This window comes from Hyperolius riggenbachi, chromosome 2, assembly GCF_040937935.1.
Source record: "Hyperolius riggenbachi isolate aHypRig1 chromosome 2, aHypRig1.pri, whole genome shotgun sequence".
NCBI classification, from domain to species: domain Eukaryota; kingdom Metazoa; phylum Chordata; class Amphibia; order Anura; family Hyperoliidae; genus Hyperolius; species Hyperolius riggenbachi.
The window spans coordinates 85,113,579-85,136,620 of record NC_090647.1 but is presented as its reverse complement, the minus strand read 5'-3'; the positions used below and the strand labels follow the sequence as shown (position 1 = coordinate 85,136,620).

The 23,042-nt window shown below is 45.0% G+C and overlaps 1 protein-coding gene across 2 annotated transcripts in view; it reads left to right on the top strand.

The window, feature by feature from the left end:
* Positions 1 to 23,042, top strand: part of FLT3 (fms related receptor tyrosine kinase 3) — a 175,854-nt gene that overhangs the window by 141,663 nt on the left and 11,149 nt on the right. For both annotated transcript variants that reach the window (XM_068267000.1, XM_068267001.1), the window contains 8 exons: positions 2,189 to 2,289; positions 2,384 to 2,516; positions 2,634 to 2,738; positions 5,473 to 5,583; positions 6,192 to 6,345; positions 9,120 to 9,244; positions 13,031 to 13,152; positions 20,156 to 20,278. In XM_068267000.1, coding sequence (XP_068123101.1) covers positions 2,189 to 2,289; positions 2,384 to 2,516; positions 2,634 to 2,738; positions 5,473 to 5,583; positions 6,192 to 6,345; positions 9,120 to 9,244; positions 13,031 to 13,152; positions 20,156 to 20,278 — 974 coding nt within the window. The remainder of the gene's footprint in view (positions 1 to 2,188; positions 2,290 to 2,383; positions 2,517 to 2,633; positions 2,739 to 5,472; positions 5,584 to 6,191; positions 6,346 to 9,119; positions 9,245 to 13,030; positions 13,153 to 20,155; positions 20,279 to 23,042) is intronic.

The following is a 23,042-nucleotide window of genomic DNA, read 5'->3' as shown; positions in this document are numbered from 1 at the left end:
TACACGCCTTGAATCCAAATCAGATGCAAAATTATGCAAATTTAAGTGCTAATTTATGTGCTAGTCCCTAATCTAAAATTTGAATGCAGATTGGATGCAGGCTACCACAAGTATAGTTAGAACAGGTGCAGCCTTCTGTATTTGGAAGCGCTGCCTACACCCTTTTCTCTATGTAAAATGTTCTAAGTATACTTGTGGTAGCCTGCATCCAATCTGCATTTAAATTTTAGATTAGGGACTAGCACATAAATTAGCACTTAAATTTGCATAATTTTGCATCTGATTTGGATTCAAGGCGTGTATTTAGCCCCTGGGGGTCTGTACACGCCCCTTGATGGTTTATAAGCCAGTTGCAGCCTGTGAGCGCTGTCATTTTTGTTTGTCTGTCTTGAAGAGATGTGTATACCATTGTATGATAAGTCGCACCAGGTAAGTTATGCTTTTAATGTCAGGTTAGTGGTAGGTCTTCCCCGAGGGGGCACGTCAACGCCGGGGGGAAGTCTAGTAGGAAATGATTTGTGCACATATTATTTGCTGAAGCTAACGCCCTCCATTGCTGTACCTGTTTGAATGCATGTTGTGTAATATGGTCCATTGGAGCTCTGCACTTCTCTGCAGCTTAATCAATTCAGGTGCAGCCTTCTGTATTTGGAAGCGCTGCCTACACCCTTTTCTCATTGTGAGTATATTAATATTGTGGGACAAAGAGGCTGAGCCATGCTCCTATGGCAGGGGAGGTCACGGGGGTGGAGTGGAGCAGGCTGAACTTCAGTTCTGATACATGCTTGAAGAAGAAATTGAAAGTTTCGAAAGCTTGACAAAAGATCTTGTTGTTAGTCAAAAACGTTAGTTTTTAGTTTTTGTTGTTAGTAAAAAAAAAAGTTATCTCCTAAATATATTTTGTTGTTATGTCTTTGGATTCTTTCCATGACTAATACTGGACCACATGCAACTGGGTCCTCGCTGTAATGGAGGCTAAGTCGTGCATTCATGTTTGGGGGGGGGGGGGTCTTGGGGGTGAAACGAAGCAGGCTGGACTTTGGGTCCTGCCTGTGAGTGGTCCAGAGAGGCTGAGCCATGCAGTCATGGCCTTTGGCGGTCTTGGAGGCAGAGCAGAGCAGTGGATGAGGACGCACTGAGCCACTGCTCATTGGCCAACAGTGGCAAATGCAGCAGCACCCCTGAAGGCAATGGCACTCTAGAAAGCGGCTTGGAATGGCTTTGCCTAAAAACGTTCCTGAGTTGGAGTACTGGTTTTGCATAATACTAGCTGATCACTAGCCAATGGGTTAGTTAGTGTATCACAAAACCGTAGCCGATCGGCAAGAAACTCTGTTAAAAGTAGCTGATTGGCTTCTCTATTGGGTGTTTTTGGTGTCATAGAGCCAGGGGAGTAGTGTTAGGCATTAGGAGACGGCTAAATTTCATGTACATTTTTGCAATTACGCCTATACATAATTATGATTGGTAAATTTAAATGATTTTGTATAATTCCTTGTAATTTCACATTTATTTTTGTGTAATTCCGTGACGAATTTAGCAATGAATTGCAAAGCCCCCATACATGCTACTGTAACCAAAAGTTATGGTACATATGTTGAGAAGAATGGTGGGTACCAGACAAAAATATAATTTTTCAAAAACACCTTATAGTTTTTGAGAAAATCTGTTTTAAAAATGCAAAAAAAAAAAATGCTTTTTAAACTCAGAAAAATGACAGTTTAAAAAATTTTCCTTTGCATTTTTAAAATCAATTTTCTCAAAAACTATAAGGTCTTTTTGAATTTTTTTTTTTTACTTTCGAGACTCCTTATTCTCCTTAACATACTGTATGTAGCAATAGCATGTATGGAGGTTTTGCTATTAACCACAAAGTTGGCACAAAATTACGTATAAATTTACGCAAAATTACGAATGATTACAGTTAAAGATTCAATTAATTACGATTTTTGTGAATGTGGATGCGAAATTAGGTTTATGTGAAATTCATGCTCAACAGTAGTTAAGAGGGGGGTTCGTTTTAGATTAGGATATCGGGTAAGTAAAATATTGGTATTCTTATATTACCTATTTTTTAACTATCAGCATTTACCTGCGCCCAAATGAACATCGGCATTGTAACACGGATGCCTCCAGCAGGCCAGAGGACCTCAATGCTTCTGTAATGATATTTCTATTTGTATTGCAGAGAGAAATGATCTTGCTCTCCCCATTGCAACAGTGAGCTGCGCCTTCTCTCTGGTCATTGCCATTGTCATATTTGTGCTAATGCTGAAGAAGTTCAAGAAGGTAATACTTCCCTTATTTTTAATCCAAGTTTTCACATTTGTATATTAACTGAAGATGTTTCACCTTATGCACGGCTTTCTTGTTTTCTCTAAAGCAATATAAGTATGAAAACCAACTACTGATGATCCAGTACGTAGGCCCTTCAGATAACGAATACATCTACATCAATTTCAATGTCTTGGAGTATGACTTAAAGTGGGAATTCCCAAGAGAAAATCTGGAGATTGGTAAGGTGGCTGTATACGCGGTCAAGCTAATTTTTTTACACACACACACACACACACGCACGCACGCACACACACACACACACTACAGTCATTAATTCCTCAGTTTGCAATCCGTAGGTGATATAATTGGTTCTGGAGCATTCGGAAAAGTGGTCACTGCTACAGCCTATGGAATCAGCAAACCGGGAGTCTCCCTGCAGGTGGCTGTTAAAATGCTGAAAGGTAGGTAGCTTGTATGGAAAGTGTAACTCTACATACAAGAATTGGAGATCGGGAAATGATCCCTCGGGTCGACAATTCGGGAACAATGCTGTACAGACACATCCCTAGCCTTGAGCGTAGTGATGTGTTGTGTTGCTATGAAGGGGGGTGGAGGGAAGACGATCGGCGCACAATGGAGTAGCTTCCAACAGTCGGGGGATTAAAAGGAACATTGTAATAAGTCATACTCGGGCATTGGGGGTCGTTAAGGATCTGACAGGATTGATCCTTAATGATGCCCGATGCTCGGGCAGGATTAATCAGCAGCTGCTGTACATGCTAAGGCTAGGTTTCCATTTATGCAAAAATGGGCTGATTCCTCGGCCACGAATTCGGGCTGGAATTTGGCAGCCTATAGAAGTCTATGCAGAGCATCTGAATTCGTGGCCGGGGAAAAATCTGAGGGCCTGCCGCATAATCATTGTGTCACCCGCCCGAATCTCATTGCTGTGCATAGCACGGCTAGAGGGATTCGGCTGCGAGACACGTCACAGCTGTGCCGGGCTGCCGACATCGCGTCTCGCAAGATGCATGCCGAGCATTGTGGAAACGAGTCCTTAAAGATTGTTGGCTGAAATGGACGTTATTGCTGTTTTATTGCTGATTGCTGTTGCAATCGTTATTGCAAGTATACCTCTTGCTCATTTCTGTGGTTTGATGATGACCAGGTTTGGTTGATTTTATACATCTCCATTCTCCACCGGCGTGTTTGAATTTTTTATGAACTCACTTTTGTCGCTTAAAAATGTCTGTAAACCATGATGCTGAGCATGTAAATGGCATCCATGCAAAACAAAGTGTGTGATGTAATTCTACCAATATTCTACTATCCGCTGTAGTAGGATATCAGTCATTTTACAAACTATATTGAGCAAAGTAAGTGTTATGCCCTTGTTGCGGCACAAGTGTTGGGAAGAGCTCATAATGTGAATTTAGTCTTGCCCATATTTGATTTCCACAGTACTTCTGTAACAGGTACACCTCTGGATAAAAAGGCATCCAGAGGTGTATAAAACTAGATTAAAAACAAATAAAAGTGGAAAAGGAGGTGGCTTACCTCAATAAAGACAACTTTATATAGAAATTACAATTATTATGCACTGAGCCTGAGCCCACTTACTCAGGCCAAATAATAGTGCCAAACACTAAACAGGGTCTCGCAGGGAGTGCATAATACATTTCATTTCTATATGAAATTGGCCTCAATTCACTAAGCTTATCTCCTGTCTTTAATAACGTTTCTAGAGTGATCACTATGGTTATGAGGCATGTTGTATTCAGGAAACATTTTACCTCAGGCAAACCTAAAGTTAACTCTTCTGTCTTTAAGTTAACTCTTCTATCCTTAAAATAACTCCAGAGTTAAAGGGAGGCTGTTTATTAACTGCATGTGAAAATAAGTACAGAGGAGGTAAATTAACTACAGACAGAGGAGGTAAATTAACTACAGAGGAGGTTAAGGAATGAAGAGATAAGATAACTCTCTTACTGTGTGGTGGTACGTTTTCTCTTGCTTTATTATCTCCAGCATGATCTTAGTGACTTGACGCCATTATTGTCTTAATTGAGGTAAGCCACCTCCTTTTTCCACTTTTATTTGTATTTCATTAATTTTATACACCTCTGGGAACCTCTCTATCCCTCCTGTGCTTCTCACCCTCCATTGGAGGGGTGTTCTCTGTCCCAAGTGGCGCCGTCACGATCGGTACCTCGTGTTTTTTTCAATAAGATAGCAACTGCTTCCAGCACTTCCTGGACACCCGAGTGGAGACGGGTTGTGAATCTCTGCCTGCCGTACATGGCTGGTTGCCCTCCAGTGCAACCCACTTTTGTGAGTACTACTATTTCTACTTCTCTGCATAATTCACGTGTTGGTGACATATTGCTCTATTTGGGCTTCATTCTGTAAAAGGTGATCATGCAGAGTAGGTTCACAAGTACTTTTCACCTGAGCTGCAAGTCACATCCCCACTGGGCACAGGTGACTGGGGTCAAATCGCAGTATTATATATTTAGTAGAAAAAAAATACCACAAATAGTGGCCTATCTAGGGTATGGCAGGCACAACATGAACCCCAGGCACTATACTTGCCACCAGGGAAACATCTAGGATGGGATGGTGTCTGGGGACGGGATGGTGTCTGGGGACAGGATGTCTCCATGTACTGTCTGTCTGTTGTTGATATCTGTTATCTTCTACAGGGTACATGCTGCCCTATTATGACATTTGGGGGCCATGCGGTGTAACTTTATTTGTGGACTTGCTGCGTAATAGGTTTTTTTTAGGTGGGAGAGTAATGTAACTGCTGATCTATTTATATGTTCACTAGTAGACCTAAGCCCGTTTAAAAATGGGCTCTAGGTCTATCTCACCGCCGCATGTCAGCGCGCACGCACCCGCCCGTCTCATGCACCCGTCCGCCCGCACCCTCTGGCCCCGTCCTCCTCCTGTCCCAACGGCTACGTATGCGCAGTACCCAAAACACATGGGACACAGGTAAAGGAGGATGACGCAGGGACAGTTAGGGTTTTATTACATAGGATGCTCCATGTTAGTTTTGCCTGCTTCAAGTAAGTCACACCCCCTAAAGCCACATACAGTGCCTCTCTTAGGGCACAGTGCCAGTGCTTGCCCTAGGTGCTGTGTTCTGTAGATGTAACCTTGCTCAAGTGCATCTCTAAACTTGTATTGCAGAAAACCATGATTCTTCAGAAAAAGACGCCTTAATGTCAGAGCTAAAGATGATGACTCAGATTGGACATCATGATAATGTTGTGAATTTGTTGGGAGCGTGTACTGCATCAGGTAATCCTCTCTTTTACGTATGTCTGCATACATTGTGTATGTGTGACTGAATGCCGTAAAATATATATCTATTTCTTTAAAGAGAACCTGTACTGAGTAAAATTATTTAAAATAAACACATAAGGTAACTTCAAATGAACATTGCATAGTTACCTTGCCATCAGTTGCTCTCAGAAGCTCACCATTTTCTTCTGACAATGATCCCTTCCAATTCTGACAACATTTTGTCAGAACTGAAATATATCAGTTGCTGTCAGTTGTTTATCGGTTGCTGTCAGTTACAGCTGAGAAGAGAACTGATGTGTCCATATTTCCCTATGGCTCAAGTGGGCGATATTACAGTTTAACTGTGTGCTGACCAGGAAGCTGTTATGGGGTAATAGCCATTTTCAAAATGGAGGACGGAAAATTCCATTGATCACAGTGGACAAACAGGACACAGAAGAGGAGAAAGAGATTGAGAAGCAGACTACACAGCGGGTAAGTATAACTTGTGTATGGTTATTTTAACTTTTAATTTTCACTACAGGTTTTCTTTAAGGGTTAGGAATTGCATGTATGTGAAGGAGCACTGCACTAATTTCGGATGTACACCATTTGTATCCCAGGTCCAGTGTATCTCATTTTTGAGTATTGTCCTCATGGTGATCTTCTTAACTACCTGAAGGGTAAACGAGACACATTTCACAAAACATGGTCAGATGTGTTTCAAGACAACAACTTCAGCTTCTATCTCAACTTCAAGCCAGAGGAGAAATTCAGGTAAGTGTATTTTTAGCTCACAGGTGGTAGTGTTTATTTTAATACTTAAAAGGGGAACTGAAGAGAGAGGTATATGGAGGCTGTCATGTTTATTTCCTTTTAGACAATACCAGTTGCCTGGCAGCCCTGCTGATCCTGTGCCTCTAATACTATTAGCCATAGCCCCTGAACAAGCATGCAGCAGATCAGGTGTTTCAGTGGTTCAGACTTATAAGTCTGAGCTGACAAGACTAGCTGCATGCTTGTTTCTGGTTTTAATCAGATACTACTGCAGAGAAATAGACCAGCAGGGCCGCCAGGTAACTGGTATTGATTAAAAGGAAATAAACATGACAGCCTCCATATACCTCTCTCTTCAGTTCCCCTTTAACTACTTCCGTACCAGCAGTCTCTGGCCCCCTAAGGACAAGAGACTGCTGGTACTGCAAAATGGCACTTACCGACGACTCACCGCACAGACCCGTTGCTCCCGCCAGTCACGCCGCTCACCCTTTGCCAAAGGTCCCTCACTCTGCCATCTCTATGACGGCAGAACTCTGTGCACCGGTCAGGATACGCTTCCATTGGCTCCTGACCCTGTCCATCAATGTAAGCCAATGGGATTCGGCTACTGACCAGCTCATAGAGCTCTGCCGACATATAGACGGCAACGTGAATGATTTGTGGCGATGGGTGAGCAGCGAGATCGGCGGGAGCGGCATACGAAATCTACATCCTGTCAGATCCACACAGCCACAAGCAGGGCGTAGATTTCATCCGCGCTGGTCTGGAAGAGGTTAACCACTTGAGGACCCTAGGCTTATACCCCCCCAGTGACCAGGCTATTTTTTACCAATTAGGCCACTGCAGCTGCAAGGCCTCACTGCAGGGCCGTACAACTCAGCACACAAGTGATTCCCCCCCCCCCTTTTCTGCCCACCAACAAAGCATTCTGTTGGTGGGCTCTGATCACTCCCAGGATGTTAATTTTTTTTTAATGAATATTTATTTCTTTTTTTCCACAAAAAATATTACTATTTTTTCCCCTATCTGCCCCTCCCTCCTTCCCCTTGCCAGCCAATCACAGCGATCGGCTGTCATAGGCATCAGCCTATGACAGTGGATCACTTCTGTGCTTCCAGAGGGGATAGTCGTGTCACATGGCTGTCCCCAGTACAGTGCTGCCTTAGATCGCAGAGCTGTAAAGTGTAAATAGACGGCGGTTTCGCTAACAGTCTCCTAGCGGTGATTGCCGCTGGGAGACCGATGACGATTTTCATTCAACGGGAGAATGTGCGCGATGCGCGCGCAATCTCCTGAAAATCCCTGCCCCAGGACTTGACACCATTTGGTGTGAAGCGGTCGTTAGGTAGTTAAAGTAAGCCCGAGGTGAAAATAAACTGATAAACAATTAAATGTATCCTCCTACTTCTAAAAATGGCTTTTTTAAGTATCGCAGGGTTTTCTTTTTTGTTTAAAAATGTACAAAGTAGGTTGAATGTTTTACGGTCTCCAATCAGTGGCAGCCTATTAAGTGTCCCAGAGTTAGAAAAAGGTCAATAGTTCATGTATTTTATCTCTCCTTGCGCTCATAAGTTGTAATCTGTCAGAAAAACTTTTAAGGCTGTAATTTGCTTATCAGTAATGTTTACTATAGTTTCGACTAGCTACTGACAAGACAGAAACTGTCACTTCCATGCCTAAAAATTTACTCTTTCAGGCAGCAAAATAAAACACACACAGCCTGGTTATTAATGTTTTGTGGTGTACATACACATGTTTATCTCATCATGTCATATATCACCTCGGGGACACTTTAAATTAACTGTGTACCGTAGTAGGTCATTGCTTACCTATCTGGTTGAAATACTTTCAACTTCCCTTACCATTGGACTGGCTGATTTCACAAACTGAGCCCAGAATTATAACAGTCAGATGGGAAAGAATCTGACTATGGACATGACTACCAACTTCCTTCTCCACCCCACCTGCCAGCTGCCTGGTATCAGTATACATGGCCAACAAGCTGGGATGTGGAACGGTCAACACCAAAGGGGTATGGAAGGGTGGGTAGAGACATGTCATGGGATGGAAGGAGGCAATATGGCTTGGGTGGGAAGGGCATAGACTGGCATGGTAAGAGCACAGCAAAAGCATGGCTGGCTCAGGGGTGGCATGGGAGGGGTGGGATGAGCACAGCTGGACTTCCATAAAGGTTAGTCCATCCGAATCCTGAAAGATTGGCAGATGTTCACAAGGCAGGAACAACCTGCATTTGAACTATAAAACTCAGTGACTTTTTTCCCACTTTCGGGGGAGAAAAATTGAGTCTTATAGTCCAAAAAATATAGTATATATAAAGCGGTTGGTTTGAGCTGGGCTCAAGTAGAGGAAAGTAAAGTTCAGAGTGTGATATAATGGGGTTGATTCATGAACAGTGACGCGCTTATAGTAGCGGGACTTAAATCTCCCGCGGGCACGCTATGTGCGATACTGGCAGCCTAGCGTGCGTTCCTTAGCAATGCCCTATACTTTGAAAGGGGATAGTGACTTCATAGTCACTAATAGCACTGCCACTACTACGTTAATTAATGTAGTGGCGTGGCTACGCAGTGCACTATCTCGCGGCAGTAGTGCGCATAGCATGTCAGCGGGAGAATTAAGTCACGCTACCATAATTAGCGTGCGTAAGGCCATTTAACTTGTGCAGCGCATTACTGTTCTTAAATCTGCCCCGTTGTCTTGGCTTAACTGGTATGATTATGCTCCTGTAATTCCACTTTTTGCCTTTATAGGGAGAGAGCTGTAACATCAATAAGCAACAGTTCCTACAGCGGGCTTCTCGCCACACACTCATGTGACAAAAATCAGTACAGCTGGGACTTATCTTCTGGACAAAGTGACATACTTCAAGACGGAGGTATTCATGTTTCTATTATTCTGAGCAGCTCAATTTTTCCCTTCATGAAACAAGATATTTGCAAACATTTAACTTGAAGAAGATATTCCCATAATGCATCACTTCAGGTCGGGGGAGCTCCATTGGCTTTCACTGTGGCAGAGTGTTGCTGTGTCTGGCTTGTTTTAAAAGCACCTATAATTTGCAAAAGTGTCAAGCAGGGTGTTTGAAACAAGCACCACTGATCTCTACCATTTTCTGTGATGACTTGGAAGATAAGGAATGGCCACCTATGAAAAACAAGCATAGAGATAAACAGAGTCCAAATGGCATAGTATTATCTGTTAACCCTTTAGCAGCCAATTTATTTAGAGGCTTGCAAATGCTCCAGGCCATTTCATTTTAGCAATTTTTTTTTAATTATTGTTACCGGTACATTTTTTTTCTTGCTTCTAATTAGTACTGTTGTAATGTGTATTTATGGCCTCTTGTCACTAGGGGGCAGTGTGAGACAATAACAGAGGTCTTCTGCTTTCAGTTTTTATATTTTCTGCTGTAGAGAGAGATCAAAGCATTGCAAGAATTTACAGCACAATTTCTGCCAACTGAGGTCAAAAACAATGCACTTATCTCAAACGAAATAACTCCTATTGAAGCTGCTAATGGGTTAGGAGGAACAGATAGGATAGAAGGAAGGTACTCACAAAAGACGGTTGCTCTTGAAGGGTAACCAACCAATAGGGCCTTTTGGAGAATAATCGTCTCCACTCAGGTACAGGGTCCACCACTGTACTGTGGTTGCACTCGAAGGAAAGAAACAGGCTAGAACTTGTCAACAGAATTAGCTGGTGGGAGGCCGCTCTCCTTTGAAAGGTTAACAACTCAATGGGGGAAAGAGGCAGCCAGGAAGGATAAAATACATTAAAATCCTTAAAAATAGACAATGAGAAGTGGCTTACCTCAAAGATGACACGGATATAGGATCAGAAAGCATAAGAAGTTTATTTGCACTAGGTCAGTGATCTGCAAACTTGGCTCTCCAGCTGTTAAGGAAATACACGTCCCACAATGCATTGCAGGGGTCTGACAGCCACAGTCATGATTCATAAAGGCAAATGCATTGTGGGACATGTAGTTCCTTAACAGCTGGAGAGCCAAGTTTACAGATCACTACACTAGGCAATGCGTTTCATCAGGCCAAGTATCAGTGAGCGTTTCTCGTCCTGGAGGTAAGCCACTTTTCACTGTTTATTTTTAAACGGGAACTGAAGAGAGAGGTATATGGAGGCTGCCGTGTTTATTTCCTTTTAAGCAATACCAGTTGCCTGGCAGCCCTGCTGATCCTCTGCCTCTAACACTATTAGCCATAGCCCCTGAACAAGCATGCAGCAGATCAAGTGTTTCAGACTTTAAAGTCAGATCTGACAAGACTAGCTGCATGCTTGTTTCTGGTGTTATTCAGATACTACTGCAGAGAAATAGACCAGCAGGGCCGCCAGGTAACTGGTATTGATTAAAAGGAAATAAACATGGCAGCCTCCGTATACCTCTTACTTCAGTTCCCCTTTAAGAATTTAAATGTATTTTACCCATCCTGAGTCCCTCTTTCTCCCCTTGAGGATTTCATATAAAGCCCCCATATCTTGTAAAATGCTGATCGGCACATAAGTGCTGATAAATAACAGGTTTTTCGAAAGTACTGAACACTGAAAAGTGCCATTATTTTAACTTTATCAACACTTGATTTTAGTTCATTTGCTCTCCTGAACAGAGGAAGGAGTAAGAGGCTAGAGCTGAACATTCCCTACAGGCTAATATTTATTGCTATAATAACATTTCTGCCTAGACTTCTACTTTAAGGAATTTTTGATGTTGGCAAGTATACTGGTATATGAATTTGTATTTAGGTTGTGTATCTACAGCAAGAGTTAGAGTGTTTTCCTTTGCCTGTGCTTTGACCTGATTTCTGAAGATTGCTTCTAGTCAGAAACAAAATCCCATTAAAAATGCAGCATGCAGTGTGTTTGTGGTGCGGCAGGCACACAGAGACAGACCTGGCCAGTTTTTAAATGGGCTAAGGTCACTAGTCCTATATAAAGTGCATCTAATGAAAACAGATCATTGGCCATCAGGCCTGATAGGGCTGGTGCACACTGAGCGGCTTTTTGGGCGTTTTCAGATCCGCTTGCGGCTGCGGATCTGCTTGGTCAATGTATCTCAATGGGGTGGTGCACACCAGAGCGGCAGGCGTTTTGCAGAAACGAAAAATGCCTGGGTGAGGCATTTTTTGGATTTCGGATGCGTTTCTGCCTCAATGTTAAGTATAGGAAAAACGCAAACCGCTCTGAAAAACGCCTGTTCAGAGCGGTTTTGCAGGCGTTTTTGTTACAGAAGCTGTTCAGTAACAGCTTTACTGTAACAATATATGAAATCTACTATACTGAAAACCGCAGCAGCAATCCGCAAAACGCTAGCAAAACGCCTCATAAAAATAAAAAAAAGCGTTTAAAAATCTGCTAGCATTTTGCGGATCTGCTAGCGGGTTTTGGTGTGCACCAGCCCTTAGAGTGCTTTGCTTCAATGACAACCCAAGTGAGAGGAATTATGGAGGTTGCCATGTTTATTTTATTTTAATACCAGTTGCCTGGCAGCCCTGCTGATCTTTCATGCATCAGTAGTGTCTGAATCACACACCTGAAACCAGGCCTGTGAAGTTGTTACAAAAATCTTACGACTTCAACTCCAAATCTGTCTCCTCAGTTTATGAAACCACCGTCTATAGGCACCTAAAATTGCTCCAACCGCTTGATTCCCAACTCCACAGCACTTGCAAGGCAATGGAGTGGGTACAAAAATCATCCGACTTCAACTCCGACACCTCAGTTTATAAAACTTTTGACTCCGAGTACCCATAAGTTGCTCTGACTCCTCGACTCCAACTCCACAGTCCTGCCTGAAACAAGCATGCTGCAAATCTAGTCAGTCTTCTGATGTGCATGCTTGTTCAGAGTCTATGGTCCAAAGTATTATAGGCAGAGGATTCGCAGGACAGCAAGGCAATTTACATTATTTAAAAGGAAATAAATATGGCAGCCTCCACATCCCCTTCCCTTCAGTTTTCCTTTCAGTGTCTATTTTATGCCCCAAATTGCAAAATGCAACCCCAGTGCGATTTCCTTGCAATTGGGTGGATGCTAGGAACACAAGCACAAATGCTCAAAAAATGTTTTTGCGATCTGGCAAAATCGGATTGCAATAGGGCCCTTTTCCACTAGCGCGTTTGCGCTGGCTGAATCGGACAGTCGCAAACCGCTAGCGATTTTACAATCGCTACGGTTTGCTTTTTAACATAGGAATCGCGGTCGGTCATTTCCACTACCGCGATTCATTTTTTACAGGAACGCGAACGTGCGGCGGAACGATTATTGCCGCGATTTTGCTATGCAGTGCATAGCATAGCAAAATCGCGACCGCAAACGTCGGGAAATCGCCGCAAATTTTTGTACTTTTGCGATTCAGCAATCGCTAGCGTTCAGCGTGAACGCTAGCGACTGCTAGTGGAAAAGGGCCCTAAAAAAGTTCCTGCGATTTCCTTTATTCCACAGATGTCTTTGGTTTTTGGGAACTGAAAAATAGCTGAAAATGAGCGCAAAAGGCAGAATATCACGTGTAGTATAAAACAGCCCTTATAAGTTCAGCTTGTGATTAGGGACTAGGGACATAAACTTAGAATATTACGTGACGATCACTTAAGAACTGCTCTTTCCTGTGACATCTAACAATAACTTGTTAAAAATTGCTTTTAAGAACTGAAATACCAAAACACCGGAAAGTACGACGAGGAGGATCTGAACGTCCTCACGCTCGAAGACCTCCTATCCTTCTCCTATCAAGTTGCAAAAGGGATGGAGTTTCTTGAATCAAAGATGGTGAGAGCGCTGAACTTGACAGATGGAATTGTTTCTGAACTTGTGAACCTTAGCGCTGCTCTGGTCACATAGACGGTCACTGCTCTGCTTTTTATAGCGCGGCTAAAAATGGCCACGTCTGTGCGCTGCGGTGTAATTAAGAATTTATTGGGAAAACAAACTGAACAGCACAAACAGGAGGGGGTGTGAGGGGCTTTGCATGGTCACCCGACGTCACTCTTTCATGTTCAGAATTAGATTTTCTCTTTTCTTCCATGTCTTTATTTACATGTAAACTTCCTCTGTCCAGTCCTGCTTGTTTCTTTCCATAAACGGTTCACAGAAATAAGCACAGCTGTATTTTGGATTGTTGCTGCCATAGACACTCAAAGCAAATCCAAAATATACAAAAAGCGCAGCCTGGCACGACGGAGCCACTGTACAGTAGAGAGCGAGCGCTCTTAAAGGATACCTCAGTTCTCAAAATATTCATAAAATGATGCCATCTCTGTGTGTAGGGAGCAGTGCATGTTATCGCACATCCCATTTACATGTATATATAACTCTACAATACTAACTCTTACCTATGAAGAAATACACACACACAATTGGCGAAAAGGCCGCGGCCATTTATTTTTGGGGTAACCAAAAGTTAATAATTAATACCAAATGAATTTTGTTTATTTAACATACCAACAATAACACAAACATTGTAATCAGCAAATGTCCGCCCGCAGGGGTGACATTACCCATATGGTACCCCAAGTGGCCACGACGGGGAACGACACATAGGGGGGGGGGGAGAGACGCTGGTGCTTCAGTCGGCTGCAGGATCCGAGCAGCCGACCCTTTTATACTGCCTGGCTCCTCTCCAATTGGCGCGGCCAGTCCAACGGTCCCCGCACCTGCAAGGTAATTAACAAGAGAGCCAGTACCTGAAGGGGAAAACCCGTCAGGGATGGCTCGAACATGCAGGTGCAGGCTAATTGCCTGCATCTGACATGTTATCGCACATCCCATTTACATGTATATATAACTCTACAATACTAACTCTTACCTATGAAGAAATACACACACACAATTGGCGAAAAGGCCGCGGCCATTTATTTTTGGGGTAACCAAAAGTTAATAATTAATACCAAATGAATTTTGTTTATTTAACATACCAACAATAACACAAACATTTTAATCAGCAAATGTCCGCCCGCAGGGGTGACATTACCCAACCGACCAGAGCGGCCTAGCCGAACTGGGCCCCCAACACCGCGGCCTTCTCAATGACCGAATGCAAATTCGCATTGAAAATATCAGTGCCAATTTCGGATAAATGCACACCATCCGGCCGATAGAGGCCTGCCACCGACTCCTCCAACTCCACGTGACGGAGTGATAAACCACCAATATCTCGAACAATCTTATGCATGAATCTATTCAGTCTTTTGCGGATTTTATCCATAAACTTCGACTGATTGTTAAACCACACCAACCGGGGGATCACTTCCGAGAAAATCAGAATGGTGTGAGGCAGCTGCACAGCAAGCTGATGAAAATCATGCTTCATTTTATTCATGAGCTCAATTGTGTTACGTTTCCCAATGTCATTGCCTCCTGCATGTAGTATAAGGCAGTCAGGCGCAGGCCACGTCTTACTTTTTTTAAAAATCAAATCAAAAAGGCCGTCCCAGAGGAGACCACGAGTACCTTGCCACAGCACTGTGAATTTGGCAGGATCAAGGAACAGGTTCTCCGAATAAGGGCGGAAGCGGGCTCTCCTCCTTGCCCAGTAAACAAAAGAGTGGCCGACCACCCAGATTATAAATTTGCGACCTGTGAATTAATTAACATATAGGTTAGGTCTCACATATAATTTAAATCTGTTGGACTCCCACCTACCAATCCTTTGAATATCTGCATCTGATAGCCCCAGCTTAGCTGCCTCTGTGGCAGCCCCGATCCTGAAGGAGTGAGCCGTGAAATGAAAGTCCTGCAATCCCAACAGAACCAGGCATTTTTTAAAAATCGCCCGGAACTGGAACGATGAGACTGGGATGCCATTAATGTGCACTAAGAATGAAAGAGACTCTGGCTTGACTCTCAGATAGCTCTGTACCGCCCTATATGGACAGCAAGCTGAGCCCTCCAACCTGCCAAGGCGGAGCCAAGCTCCTCTGCCCGTTTGATCAGTTTTAGATTTGCATATATAAACAAGAACACTGTCCTCATACAACCTAACATGATCAGACCACAGGTTAGAATTGCTATGCTTATTTGCTGCCACCATCTCTGAAATGCGCAGCGCCCCGAAGAAAGCCAGCGCAAATGCTGCTTTAAATAAAGAACACTCATATTCGTTCAAACAAACCTTAACCAAAACTCTAAACAAGTCTCCCAACATCCTGAAGGACACAGGCCTACGTGAATCCGGGGTCCTGCTTAATTTTCTGCCCAGACCCTTCAAAAATTGCGCAACCACCGCAAAATCTTTATGCACAGTTGATTGTGCCAATCGTCTAAAAAACGAAACACCTGCCAATAGCCTAAGAATACGACTATAGGAAGCACCCGCATCCAATTCCGCACATATGAATGATAGAAACACTTCCGGCCCGCATGCTACTGGAGAAACATGCACATTGTTTGAAAAACTACACCACTTACTCCAAGCCGTAGCATAGCTATTCCAGGTAGTTGGCGCAATAGAATTCTTAACAACCTCCTGGATTCTGCTCAAATTAGCCTCCAAAGATATTCTGGGCAAGGGGTTCCCACCGCATCCGCTCCCGGAGCCGCCAGCCTGAATGAGGTCCACTGTTGGTGAGACAGGGAGTCAGCAATGTAATTAACTTTTCCCGGCAAATAAGATGCTTTCAACCAGATGTTATACTTAAGGCAGAGAAAAACCATATGTCTAAGCAAACCAACCACCTGGGCTGATTTTGCTGACAGGCAATTTATGGCAAACATTACACCTTTGTTGTCAGTCTGCACCATGATCCTCTTGTTTTCAAATTGCTTACCCCATAAAGCCAGGGCTACTATCACTGGGAATAATTCTAAAAGCAAAACGTTTCTTACCAAGCCAGACTCATGCCAGCTCTTAGGCCAGCTACCGGCGGACCAATGACCCAACCAAAATGCTCCATAGCCTACCGAACCAGCCGCATCCGTACAAAAAGACATGTCAGTATCCAGCACGAACTCCTGCTGCCATAAGGACCTGCCATTAAACAAAACTAAAAATTCCTGCCAAACCGCCAAATCATCTTTTATATCCTTGACCAAGCGAACATGCTGACAAGGGGACGTAAAACCTGATATCGCCAAAGCTAATCTTCTGGAAAAAACTCTACCGACTGGCATAATTCTGGAAGCAAACGCCAGGTGACCCAAAAGCGATTGGATCGCTTTTACCGTTGCTTTCTCTTTTGACATCAACTCGTTTATAAGCCTTTTTAAGCAAAAAATCTTAGACTCAGGCAATCTAAATTCCACCGTATCAATAGTTATTCCCAAGAATTCTAGCGTAGTAGTGGGAAGAACAGTTTTATCAGGGGCTAAAGGCACTCCGAATTCATCCATAGTGCATTTAAAGGTGTCCAAAACCTGCTGGCATATGTGGGAATCAGCCGGACCAATCATTAAAAAATCATCTAAGTAATGCACTACTGCACCGTGTACAATACGCTGCCTGACTACCCACTCCAAAAAAGTAGAAAATGTTTCAAAATAAAAACACGAAAGGGCACAGCCCATTGGCAGGCACTTGTCAAAGTAATAGTCACCTGCAAAACAAAAACCTAAAGAACTGAAACCGTCCGGCATGATGGGTAACAATCTGAATGCCGACTGAATGTCTGTTTTGGCCAACATGGCCCCCTTACCAAACTTTCTTATAACTGCCAGTGTCTGATCAAAAGTTAAGTATGAAACAGAGATTACATCTTTATTAACACAATCGTTTAAGGAATCGTCCTTGGGGAAGGACAGGTGATGTATTAACCTAAACTCATTAGGCGATTTCTTTGGTACTACACCTAACGGTGAAATCCTAAAATTATTAAAAGGAGGAGCGGAAAATGGGCCCGCTACCCTCCCCGCTAACACCTCCTTGCATATCTTCTTAAAGGCTACTTGCGGGAAGCGTAACACTGACTTCAGGTTCGGAACGACTGTACAACCCTGCCCAGTAAAAGGGGGGATCTCAAAGCCTCTGGTGAAGCCATCATAAAGAAGGCGGCTGCTCTCCTGCCTTGGATAGCTGTTTAACCAGTGCAGCATATCTAGAACTCTCACTGGAGTCGGTGCCCTTAAGAAAGTGCTCCTTGTTGCAGCTGCCTTGGCCGTGGGAAACTTTCTTATGGCAGCGAAACGCAGGATGAGCCCCACTGCAGCTGTTACACTCGTGCTTATACCTACAGTTCGACAAGAACTTACACTGATTCTCGTTAAAGGCAAAACAAATGCCCTTTTTAAAGTTCCCGGAAGGAGAACCAGGAGCGGCCTTTGCGACTGCAGATCGCTGCGGCAGCATATAACCCAGCCAAAGGGCCACTTCCTTCGTCCCCCATGCCAAAGAGGAATGAACCGTCATTCTTTGACGAAATGCCTCGTCGTAATTCAACCAAGCATAACCGCCAAATTGCCTATAAGCCTCGTGTATGATATCCATGTGCTGGAGAAGACCTGGCGCTAGCTCAGGCTTCTTTTCAATCACTACAGCAGAATAAACTAGAAACCCCTGCAACCAATTAGCGAAAGTGCGCAAAACTGGTCGCTTCCTCTCTTCCTCACCTTCCTTCTTTTCTTTGCTACCTAAGTCTTTGTAATGAGGCAAAAGGGACAAAATATCCACACATTCGCCTTTCCAAATTCTCTCCTTTACAGTAAGGCTTAAATGGAAACCTAGCGGAGAAGGGGCGCAAGGTAACGCCTCCTTGTAGTGCGTTTCCGCAATCCCCGCTAACAGCTGAGGAGTGTTACCCCCTGAAGCTGCTAACTGTGCTGACGGAAGCCAAACAGGTGCTGGGGAAGGTGTAGCCCCACCAGGTCCTGCCTGCTGATTCCCAGCCTGTAACTTGACAGTTTCTGCTATAGAGCTAAACATTCCAAACAAAGCATCCAAACGTTCAGTAATCACATGTAAAGATTGACTAGAGCCACACTCACCCAATGGGGGAACAGAAGGGGACCCTCCTGATGCCTGCTGAACCTCCGCTCGGCTACCTTCAGCAATGGCTTCCTGCTGCGCATCAGCTGTGCTTACGACGTTCTGGACGGCTGCCTGGGGCGGCCTGGACTGGCCCCTGCTTCCTCCAGACTTTTTTCCTTTCTGCAGTGCAGGTTTGGCTTTTGGTGTGTACGTGCGTTGAGGGGGCGGAGAGAACACCCTCCTTGCCTTCCTTGGCCTCTTTCCCATGCCCGCATGGCGGAATAACCCCTCCTCTGGCTCCGCCTGAGCCTGGCTGGATGCCGGTCTCTCATGGGCCCATTCCCGGCGAGCCTCCTCCTCGTCGCCCTCTCTGCTAGAGCTCCGCTCACGCACAAGAGGTTGAGGAGAGGCAAATTCCGTGCCTTGTTCCGGCGGCGCAGGAGGCGCCGCCATTGCCGCTGACTCGCTGCTCGCGTGTGCGAGCAGCTCACGTAGCCACTCCTCGCCGTCTTCTTCGCGCGACCTTCGCAGCACTGCTGCGACTACGTCCATCTCAGATGTAAGCGTGCTGAGGGAAGAGACGCTGGTGCTTCAGTCGGCTGCAGGATCCGAGCAGCCGACCCTTTTATACTGCCTGGCTCCTCTCCAATTGGCGCGGCCAGTCCAACGGTCCCCGCACCTGCAAGGTAATTAACAAGAGAGCCAGTACCTGAAGGGGAAAACCCGTCAGGGATGGCTCGAACATGCAGGTGCAGGCTAATTGCCTGCATCTGACAGTAACAGCGCACCCCCCTTGCCCCGTTTTCATGAAAATCTTTCCATTCTAAATCCCGGGTCGGCGGGCACAAAAATTCAGATTGACGGGGACCACGGGCACAGAGGGCCCAAGCGGACATACTGCACATGCGCAACATAGTATGTCTGGGTCAAAGGGCATGTGCGCTGGGTACGTCTTCCTGCGAGAGTGCGCGCGTACTTCTGCATTCATACTGCGCATGCGCCGACCCCGCCAATCAGGGATTTAAAACGGGTGGATTATCTTGAAAATGAAGGCCGTAGTGATGGGAATTCCGGCTTTTTTAATTATAGAGCCGGCTATATGGCATTAAAGAGCCGGCTCGTATGGCTCTCAAACGGCTCTTCATTAAATATCATTAGCTGCCACTCAGATACGGAAGAAAAGCCCCGCCCCGTCTCCATGACAACTCCAGGCTGCTTCTCTGAGTGGGGCAATCCCTCCTGCTGCTGCTCTGCTCCGCCCCATGCAACCCTACAAGCTACAGGAGGAGGACTACATCTCCCGGAATGTCTCAAGCGCCCCTTTATTACAGAGCAGAGCAGAGCTGTGTGGAGTGGCTGAGACATCGGCTCTACTCAGAGTGGGCATCGGCTTCTCTGAGTCGCGTAAAGAATCGGCTCTTAGGCCTGGTGCACACCAGAGGAGTTTTTCTGAGCGTTTTGGGTTTTTAAATCTGCTGCTAATGTTATCCTATGTGTCTGTGCACACTGGAGCAATGAGGTTTTGTAAAAAAAAACAACATAGCATTACATTGGGAAGAGCTTTTAGAGGTTTCAAAAGCTCTTCCCAATGTAATGCTATGGGGTTTTTTACAAAACCTCATTGCTCCAGTGTGCACAGACACATAGGATAACAGCATGTTGTCTGTATGTTAAGATTCATCAGAGCCCCATATCAGTCGGATGCCACTGTGTTGCCCATCCGCCTTGCATAAAAAGTCCTCTGCCTTTACCATATTTGATATAGAAAAAGTCAAAGGATATGGAAAAAATAGCAGAAGTTTTTGTTCTTGCTAGTATGTTGTTTAGATTTGGATATATATGTTTACACATAATAACAGATGTGTTTCTTTCCAGTGTATTCACAGAGACCTTGCAGCTAGAAATGTACTCATCACCAAAGGAAAAACAGCTAAAATCTGTGACTTTGGACTTGCCAGAGATGTGGAGAATGACTCCAATTATGTGGTGAAAGGCAATGTAAGTGTCCTGCTCCTCTCCTCTTAGGCCTAGTGCACACCAGAGCGGTTCGGCTGCGTTTTGCGATCCGCTTGCGGCTGCGGATACGCTTGGGTAATGTATTTCAATGGGCTGGTGCACACCAGAGCGGGAGGCGTTTTGCAGAAACGCATACTCCCGGGGTGAGGCATTTTTTGGATTGCGGATGCGTTTCTGCCTCAATGTTAAGTATAGGAAAAACGCAAACCGCTCTGAAAAACGCCTGTTCAGAGCGGTTTTGCCGGCGTTTTTGTTATAGAAGCTGTTCAGTAACAGCTTTACTGTAACAATATATGAAATCTACTACACCAAAACCGCAAAACGCTAGCTGAAACGCTACAGAAAAAGAAGAAAATGCATTTTGCGGATCTGCTAGCGGTTTTTGGTGTGCACCAGGCCTTATTCCTGGTGTGATTAGATTGCCAGCCCAGTACAGAGCATCCTAATAACACTGATTCAGAAAGGTATTTTATTATCAGACAATATGTATCTTATGGTACTGCTTGCCAGAACACTTTGCATTATGTTGGATGGTGTTATGATCGCTTCTGCAGCATGTATTGCTGGCTGCAGTTTTACTGAAGACAAGCAGTTTTTGATTTCTTTGCGTGCATTTGCTCGCATAGTTTTGCGTGCGCTTACACTAAGCGTTGATTCCATCTGCAGTCACTCTGAAGTTAATGACAGATTAATATGCTTTTGTGAAAACAAACATTGTCTGTTGCAATGGAGCTGCAATTCCTTTCTTGCAGGCTGCATATCATTGTCTGCCCTTTCCTGCTGTCAGCCTGTGATTGATTACCATTCACCTGTGTGGAAATCTGCATGTCTGCTCCCATTGGATGACCTTAGTATAAAGCAGTGGTTCTCAAACTTTTCCGGGTCAAGGCACCCTTGATGACTCGGAAATTTTTTCAAGGCAGCCCTTAGCAAAAATAATTATGGTTGCCATATTTTGCATCAAATATTGCCCAACTATATGTATTTGTATTACAAACACCATATGAAATATTCCCCCTCTAGTTACATAGCATCTCAGTTAGGCAGGCAGTGTCCCCCCTTAAGGTAGGTAATGAAAAGCTTAAGTTAGGAAATGTCCCCCGTTAGATAGGCTTCATCCATGTTACACCTCTAGTGGTCCCCTTTAGTGTCCCTACCAGGTGGTCAGTGTTCCCCTTTAGTTAGGCAACATACCTCTTTAGGTAGGCAGTAGTCCCATTTAGATGGGCAATAACCCCTTTTAGGCAGACGATTACCTCCTTTTAACACCCCTGCCTTTCTTTAGGAAAGCAACATACCCTCCAGACTCTGCCTGATTTAGGTTTGCATATTAAAGGAGGACTCTGCCTTAATATGCTTAGGGATTTATGGAAGGGTTTCTGATTAATCATGTTTGAGGATTTAGAGGGGAGAGTCCTACCTTAAATCCCCAAGCATAATGAGGCAGACTATCCCCTAAATTCATAGATAAAATTATGCAGCACTTCCCCTTTCAAATACAAAAAATAATGAGGTATGAGTATAACATAACATACTTAGGAGTTCCCCTCTAAGAAATGCACTAAGGGTGCTGGAGAGAAAAGAGCAGGGTGAGGGGTGCTAGGAGAAGAGTGTGAGGGTGCTAGGAGCAGAGTCGAGCAGGATGAGGGGTGCTAGGAGCAGAGTGTGAGGGTGCTAGGAGCAGAGTGGAACAAGGTGAGGGGTGCTAGGAGCAGAGTGTGAGGGTGCTAGGAGCAGAGTGTGAATGTGCTAGGAGCAGAGTGTGAATGTGCTAGGAGCAGAGTGTGAGGGGTGCTAGGAGCAGAGTGTGAGGGGTGCTAGGAGCAGAGTGTGAGGGTGCTAGGAGCAGAGTGTGAGGGTGCTAGGAGCAGAGTGTGAGGGTGCTAGGAGCAGAGTGTGAGGGTGCTAGGAGCAGAGTGTGAGGGAGCTAGGAGCAGAGTGGAGCAGAGTGTGAGGGTGCTAGGAGCAGAGTGTGAGGGTGCTAGGAGCAGAGTGTGAGGGTGCTAGGAGCAGAGTGTGAGGGTGCTAGGAGCAGAGTGTGAGGGTGCTAGGAGCAGAGTGTGAGGGTGCTAGGAGCAGTGTGAGGGTGCTAGGAGCAGAGCAGCAGGCAGAAATTGTGTTGTACTGAGGATGTGGGGGGAGGGCAGACAGCGTGGGCTGACAGTGAGGAGAATGCATTATCTCACTTGTCACACACATTCTACGTTGCACATGCTTACTCTCTGGCTCTGCAGTCCCTGGCCTGGTGAAGAGAAGGCTAGTGGCGCTATTAGATCCTCTCTCTATTCGTACACTCCCGCCTCGCATCACTAGCTGTTCTCCATGAGGAGGCGGGGCTACTCGGATAGCCAGGCATTGTGAATCCTCTCCCCCTTGCCTCCCACTGTGCTGTCAAACAAAGTACAGGGGGCGGGGTAGGGATTCTCTCTCACTAGCTCTGCACGCAGACACAGCCAGCGTGCGTCTGTGATAGTACCGTGCAGAGCAGGACTTTGAAGTACTGCAGAAGAATTAGAACAGTACTGGGAGGGCAGCTGCGGCACCCCTGGGATGAGTTCACGGCACACCAGGGTGCCGCGGCACCCAGTTTGAGATCCTCTGGTATAAAGGACTGCTTCCTGCAGTGCTCCATGGGCTATCATAGTCTCAGATTCTATCTGTTACTCTGTCCGAGGCCCCCCGTTCCTAGATCTCGTGTGGACTGCACTGACTCCTGCGAAGGGGTCAGTGAGTCCTTCCTGTTCAG